This window comes from Tympanuchus pallidicinctus, unplaced genomic scaffold, assembly GCF_026119805.1.
Source record: "Tympanuchus pallidicinctus isolate F22 unplaced genomic scaffold, pur_lepc_1.0 scaffold22, whole genome shotgun sequence".
Taxonomy (NCBI): Eukaryota; Metazoa; Chordata; class Aves; order Galliformes; family Phasianidae; genus Tympanuchus; species Tympanuchus pallidicinctus.
Window position 1 is genome coordinate 24,421,651 of NW_026294739.1, and position 6,953 is coordinate 24,428,603.

At 61.4% G+C, this 6,953-nt stretch overlaps 2 protein-coding genes across 3 annotated transcripts; one reads left to right on the plus strand and one right to left on the minus strand.

Moving 5' to 3' along the window:
* The first annotated feature begins 21 nt into the window (after positions 1 to 21).
* On the plus strand, positions 22 to 1,653 carry SPATA2L (spermatogenesis associated 2 like). The gene is made up of 2 exons (XM_052685636.1): positions 22 to 458; positions 538 to 1,653. The coding sequence occupies exons 1-2, from the start codon at positions 165 to 167 to the stop codon at positions 1,456 to 1,458; spliced, it is 1,215 nt and encodes a 404-aa protein (XP_052541596.1). The 5' UTR covers positions 22 to 164; the 3' UTR covers positions 1,459 to 1,653.
* Positions 1,539 to 6,549, minus strand: CDK10 (cyclin dependent kinase 10). Of its 2 annotated transcripts, none has more exons than XM_052685638.1 (13): positions 6,390 to 6,549; positions 5,487 to 5,559; positions 5,250 to 5,321; positions 5,052 to 5,154; positions 4,862 to 4,943; positions 4,624 to 4,691; positions 4,230 to 4,282; positions 4,021 to 4,090; positions 3,835 to 3,894; positions 3,585 to 3,708; positions 3,334 to 3,473; positions 3,062 to 3,114; positions 1,539 to 1,699 (listed from the first exon to the last, which is right to left on the minus strand). In XM_052685638.1, exons 1-13 carry the CDS (start codon positions 6,513 to 6,515, stop codon positions 1,539 to 1,541), a joined length of 1,185 nt encoding a protein of 394 aa, XP_052541598.1. In that variant the 5' UTR covers positions 6,516 to 6,549. The 2 variants fall into 2 exon arrangements, with proteins under 2 accessions (XP_052541598.1, XP_052541597.1); XM_052685637.1 differs by lacking the exon at positions 1,539 to 1,699 and adding an exon at positions 1,872 to 2,991 and having other exon boundaries at positions 6,390 to 6,542.
* Between the last annotated feature and the right edge of the window lie 404 nt (positions 6,550 to 6,953).

Below are 6,953 nucleotides of genomic sequence, written 5' to 3' on the forward strand. Positions count from 1 at the left end.
CGAGCGGGCGGAATCACGTGGTGGGCGGGGCGCGGGAAGCGGAAGAACGCGCGTGTGCGGCGCGGGGCTCGGCGGCAGGCGGGGAGCGGGCGGGAAACGAGGCCTGGGGGCGGCGCGGGAGGAGCGGGGCCGGAACCGGGGCGCTCACCCGCCGCAACCGCAGGATGTGCGCGGGCCCGGCGCTGCGGCAGGAGTACCGGCGGGGGCTGGAGCGGGGCCGCGCCCGTCCCGGTCCCGACCCCTCGTTCGGGGAACGGCTGCGGCAGCGGCTGCGGAACGAGGCGGGGCTGCTGCCGGCCCTGCAGGACGACGCCGGCGCTCTCCTGGCCCAGGGGCTGCGGGGCCGCCGCGAGCCGGGCTCGTCGCTGCGGGGTCTGGCCGCCGCCTTCGAGCTGCTGGAGCGGGCGGCCCTCAACCTCTACCTCTTCCCCTGGCGCAAGGAGTTCCGCACCATACAGGTGGGTGCCGGGCCGGGGCTGCGTGCCGGTGCTTCGCAGGTGCCTCGAGTGAGCTCAGCCGCTTTCCTTCTTCTTCCAGACCTTCTCAGGAGCCTACGTACACGTGCTGCGGGCTGCGCTGCCCGACGCCGAGCTGCTGCGGAGCTTGGGGCGGCTGGGCTACGTGCGGTTGGATGAGCGCCGCCTCGCTGTGTCCCGGCCGCCTCCGGCCACCGAGCTGACCGCTGCCGCGTGCGGTTTCTTTGCCTGCCGGCTGGAGTGTGAGATCCTGGCCGAGGTGCTGCTGCGGCTGCAGCCACGCCTGCCGCGTGCCGAGGAGCTGCTGGATGCGCGCCGCGTCGCCGGGGATGTAGAGGCCTGCGTGGAGATGCTGCGGGAAAAGATGCATCTTCCTGGCTGCGAGGATGGCAGGGAGCTCTACGGGGACGTGCCGGACAGCCCTGAGGATCTGTATTTCGAGAGGCCAGACAGTCCTGAGGATGGTGGAGAGGGAGGCACGAATCTCCCCCTGCTGAGCTCCAAGCTGCAGGGCGCACAGGACGTGCTCGGGAGGAATTGGGACGCCTATGAACGCAGTGAGCTCAGGCAGGAGCTGCTCTCCTCTCCAAGCCTCCCCAAGCCAGACCCTTCCTCCTCTCGTTTCTTCCTGCAGCAGGACCGGAGGGAGGTGGGCAGCAGCCCCCCGTTGCTCTGCCCTGCACGGCTGCCCCCTGGGGAGCCCCCACCAAGCAGCCACACCAGGGCTCAGCCCCCTGCTGCCCCGCAGCAACTCCCCGAGCTTCCCTCCTACCAGCTGCACTCGTGCCTGCGGCAGGGCACGCTGCCTGCCTACTGCTGCACCACCTGCCAGCAGCTGCATGCCGGTAGCTGTGCGGCCGGGCTGGCTTGCCGCAGCCGGCACCGTGGGCAGGAGCTGTGCTGCGAGCGGCAGCAGCGCCTCTGGCTGCAGCGCACAGAGGTGGACATGCTGCTGGCTGACGGCACCAGCACCCGGCCCTAGCATGGCACTTCAGCTTGAGGGGACACTGCTGCTGCTGCTTGTCCCTCTGCCTGAGAAACACTGAACTCAGCCCCGTGCTCCTACCGAGCCCTGCAGGGCAGTGCCAGGGAGGTGAGAGCTGGGAGGACTGAGCCCTGTTCTGGTTCCTGCTGTAAGTGGCTCGCTGCATCCCAGTAAAGTGTGGCTGCCTCGTGACTCGGTGGTTTTGTCCTGGCAGGGAGGGAAGGAGGCCCTGGGGGACCTGGTGGATGAAAAACTGAACGTGAGCCAGCTGGGTGCTCATGCAGCTTAGAAGGCTGAGGGTCCATCAGAAGAGGAGAGGCAGCAGGGACAGGGAGGGGATTGTCCCTCTCTACACTGCCATGGTGAGGCCCCATCTGCAGCACCGTGTCCAGGTCTGGAGCCCCCAGTACAGGAAAGATGTGGAGCTGTTGAAAAGGGTCCAGAGGAAGGCCACTAAGATGAACAGAGGCCTGGGCCACCTCCCCTACAAAGACAGGCTGAGGGAGCTGGGCTTCAGCCTGGTGAAGGGCAGGAGGTGAGGAGACCTCATTGCAGCCTTCCAATATTTAAAAGGGGATTATAAAAAGGAAGGGAATTGACTTTTTATCCAGGTAGACAATGACAGGACAAGGGGGAATGGTTTCAAGGTCAAGGAAGGAAGGTTTAGGTTGGATGTCAGGGAAGATCTTTACATAGTGGTGAGGTGTTGGAACAGCTGCCCAGAGAGGCTGTGGATGCCCCATCCCTGGCACTGTTCATCACCACATTGGATGGGGTCCTGGGCAGCCTGGTCTGGTAACAGCTGTAGAGGTTGGTGGCCCTTCCTGTGGCGGGGGGTTGGAACTTGAGGTCCCTTCCAAGCTGTTCTGTGATTCTATGGCCGAGGGAATTTTTCACCACCACTGCCCTTTGCAACTGTTTTTATTGACAGCGAGTCAGGGTTGCACCACGCAGCCAGTACAGGCCAGAGCTGGTCCTGCCAGACGTCCAGCATCTCTGTACCAAACCCCCATCTCCCCCCCTTTCAGTCCCTGCCTCCATCCCACCCCCAGGGGAGGAGGCTGAAACCCACCCCGTGCTGTGCTCGCAGCTCCAGGCTGTTGCCCCCTCACTCCAGGGCAGAAGGAAGCCAGCACTATACAATGCTTGGGCTCTGCTGGGCTGGAAGGCTGTGGATGTTCCCAGCATGAGAAGCTCTGCACGGGGCTGAGCATGGGCATTGGTAACCAAGGCAGTACCCCTAAATGCAACTGCTGAGGGACTGGGGCAACGTGGCCAGGAGCCATCCCATGAGGTGACAGCACCCAGCACTGCATCGCCGAGGAGAGCTGAGTGCCTGGGCAGCAGCGGGGCAGGAGCGAGTGCCCAGCCCTGGCAACGGCGATCCCTGCTTGAGTTCCCTGCACCTCCTCCTCCTGGACGGGGCTCAGGGCTTGGCACGCTTTGCCTGGCTCTCAGTCCCTGTGCTGGCGCTGGCTGCCCGCTTGTTGCGATGGTGGGGGAAGGTGGGCATGAGCTCTGGCTCACAGGCTGGGGAGGCACAGAGACAGGTCAGCAGAGGCCAAGCACTGCGACCCTGGCTGGTGGGGAATGTACTTACGCAGGGGCTTTTCCTTGAAGTATGAACTATCCAGGCTGTCTTTTGCCGTTGCCCTGTGGGGACAAGATGTGGCAAGCTTTGCTCCCAGCTCAAACGTGCTGCCACCTTCCCTCACCCTCACAGCTCTCCCACTCCCCATCCCACCCACGCTCCCCCATGGTCCCAGTTCCCCTCCAGCACCTGCCCACAGCACTGAGCTGACCCCGCCACGAGGGCAGCCCCATCAGCAGGCAGGGGCCTGCCCCGAGCCCTGCCCACACAGTGGCTCTTACCGCTTCTTGGGATCGTACATGAAGAGGAAGTTGAGCAGACGCAGCCCGGCCTCTGAGAGCCAGGGGAACTTGTGCTTGAGGTTGTTGTAAGGCTGTTTCCGCAGCGTGTACTGACTCACCAGGGGCAACTTGGAGAAGCCCTGAGGGAAGAGGTAGGGGGGGGCATCAGGCTGTGGGCAGGAGGGCATCAGGGAAGGGCAGGAAGGCCAGAAGAGCCACAAGGGCTGGCGGGGCTGTGGGATAACTCTCACCGGCCAGATGTTTTCATTGGGTGTCCCCAGGAGCTGCACGATGAGGTCTATTTGGTGGATCTCAGAGGTGCCTGGCAACAGTGGCTTGTGAGCCAACAGCTCAGCAAGGATGCAGCCCACAGCCCTGCAGTGCAGAGGACACACAGGAGTTGGTGGGGGCAGCAGAAATCCCTCTGTCGATGTCCTGGCTTCTACAAACCCCCCAGGCACCACCCGGCCAGCCTCAGCCTCTCCTGTCCCCTGCCCTTACCACATGTCAATGCTGGTGGTCTGTGTTGTCGCTCCTAGCAGCAGCTCGGGTGCTCGGTACCTGTGCAGGGAAGGCACCATCTTTAGTTGCAGCACAGGAAGCTCCCTGCCCCGAGTGGCAGCGCTGCAAAGATGTGCTCCACATCACCCTGAGCCAGCACAGCTCAGCACCCTGCGCTGCACTCACCACAGCGTGACGACTTTGGGGGTCATGGGTTGTGGTGGCATCCCATATGTACGTGCCAGACCAAAATCCGCTGCAAGAAAGAAACGGACCCGAGGTAAGGAAAGAGGCAAGCTCCATGCTTTGCCTGCTTGTGGAGCAGAGGGAGAGCTGCAGGCACACCTGCAGCAGCAGCTGAATTGCCAGAGACAAGGCAGCAGCCAGGGGCTCACCTATCTTCACACAGCCTTTGTCAGTCATGAGCAGGTTGGACACCTTCAGATCCCTATGGGGAACACCGAGCGGCGGTCAGCACTGTCTGCCAGGCACAGCTTCTCCTGTGCATGCACTTCCCCAGGGACTCGGGAGGACAAAGAGCCCCACTGCTGACTGATCACTAAGAGAGGTGAATCTCACCGTCCCTTGCCTTCCCTACCCCGGCTCCCACACTGCACAGCAAAGCTGAGGGTTTGCTGCCAGCCCCTGCCCACAGCTTCTCCACACAGTGCTCCTCGCTCCCAGAGTTGTGTGAGCTGAGCAACCGACACGCAGTTACGGGGCTCATCAGGCTGCCCCCCAGCAATTCCTCGTCCCCACCACACACCCAGCCTCTCCCGTTGCTCTCACCTGTGGATGATGTACCTCTCATGAAGGTACTGCAGACCCTTGAGGACTTGCAAGATGATGCATTTCACCTGAAGAAAGAGGACAGGAGTGTCCCCCAGCACGTGAACAGCACCAGCCAGCCCTGCTGAAGCTACCAGCATAAGGTGGATTGCAAACTGCAAGGAATCCACACTGGTGGCCATAGTGTTGTGGCCCTTTCTCGAGGATGACATTCCTAAAAGCCTGACCCAATCTTTACCTGAGCCTCTGAAAAAGGTGTCTGCATGTTCTCGAGAAGGCTGGCGAGGTCCTGCTCACAGTAGCCCATCACCAGGAAAATACTGGAGAGGAGACACAGGCGTTTCACTGCTCAGCACTGCGAAAGGCACCTGAGAGCACCGAGGCAGCATCTCCTCTGAAGGCTGGAGGGCATGCAGGGAGGCTCTCACCTCTCCAGATGGTTCCCCACAACCACCTCCTTCAGCTCCACGATGTTGGGATGCTGGAGCTCCAGGAGCAGGGTGATTTCCCGCAGGCTGCTGATGGGCATTCCTGAGGGCAGTGAGAACCACACTGCACAACTGCCTCAGGCGGAGGCCAGGAACACTGACACCTGCCACGAGGAGCCATCCCCGTTCCTCATGTACCTTCCTTCTCATTGTCCATCCGCACCTTCTTCAGTGCCACAGTCTCATCTGTCACAGTGTCCCGGGCACGGTCTGGAAGAGCAGCATAGGGCAGTTGCTCAGCATAAGCTTTAGCCAAAGGGACACAGGCACTGCTGAGTGTCACTCCTCTCAGCCTCGGTCCCGCAGTCCCCAGGTGTGGGCAGATGTGCTACAGGCCCACCCTTCCACCCAGGCTCCAGCCAACACCACACTTACACACTATGCCATAGGTGCCTTCTCCGATCCGATTCAGCTTCTCAAACTCCTTCACGCTCCGGCATTTCCCCAGCTGGAACCAAAGAGCCACATCACAGCCAAAGGCTCTCTCTCAGGGGCAGCCCTCAGCAGCTTCTCACCAACATTCCCACAGTGCTACAACCTTGACAGCAGACAGCAATCAAAATAAAGGGCATCACTCTGAGCAACGCCCAATCTGGCACTGCAAGTCTGGTTGTGTTCAACTATCAATTGTGAACTATCACAATTACAGATTCACAAACAACTGCAGGCAAAGCATGTGAGGTCGACCAAGAACAGTGCAAAGCACATACAAGGAACTAGGAGTAATAGAGCCAGGCCAAAAGCTGCTAATTTTTAAAGCTCTGCAGAGACTACAAAGTTTCCCAGGGAAGCCTCTGTGTGTGAGCCTTACCCAGAAGGCGTCCTTATGGGGGTAGGGATAGGAGAGAGGCTCAGTCCATCAACTGATGCCAGGAATCACAGAATGGCCAGGGTTGGAAAGGACCTCAAGGATCATGAATCTCCAACTCCCCTGCCACATGCAGGACCACCAACCTCCCCTTTTAATACTAGACCAGGCTGCCCAGAGAATCAGAGATGGTCTGTATCTGACCTGCCTGCAATGGTATCCTCCCTACTTTTCCCTCTCTTAAGACATCTTTACAGTACCTATTATTCTAGGGGTGGAGCTGACTCCAGTCATTCCACACCTTTGTTCTGATTGCTATAAAACCCCCTCATCTCCCTCACCCGCGTTCAGAACGCGGGGCGCAGCGGTGGGCGCTCCTCACGTTCCCTCAGCACAGGGCCCACCCACCAGCAGGGCCGCCCCACAACCGACGCTCCTCAGAAGCACCCCTTCGGGCGCAGGCCCCTCACCCGCTCGGACGCCGGCACCTCGAAGTAGCCCTCTCCCCACAGCCGCTGGAACCGCAGCGGTTCCACCTCGCTCTCGGCCGGAGCTCCCTCAGCGCGGTCTCCGTCCGCCATAGTTGTGACACGCATGCGCACACCAATTTCCCGCCCACTGTACGCATGCGCTCTGGCAAGCCCCAGTCTCACGCATGCGCCGTTCGGCCCTGCCGCTCACGCTGGGCCCGAGCAACGGTTGCTAGGCAACGCGCGGCCTGCAGGCCGGCGCTCGGCCGGGCGGCCCCCGCTCCCCGAATCGCCGTTCTGTCATCAACCACCTCCTAGTTCCAAGCACTCGCTTTTATTGCCCGGCTCCTCCCCAGCTGGGGAGGGCCAGGCTCAAGGGTGGGCTCTGGTGGTCTCCCTGTCCGTGAGCATGCAGGAGTCATGGTGGGCGATGAGCAGCCTCTGCCTGTGGGTCATGGCTTCTCCTTGTTCACCCCGCTGTCCGGCTCCTGGCTCTGCCCAGCTCCCCCGCTGGTTGCTGCCTTGGTGGGAGGCCCTTCCATTGACATTGCTTCAGTGCATTCA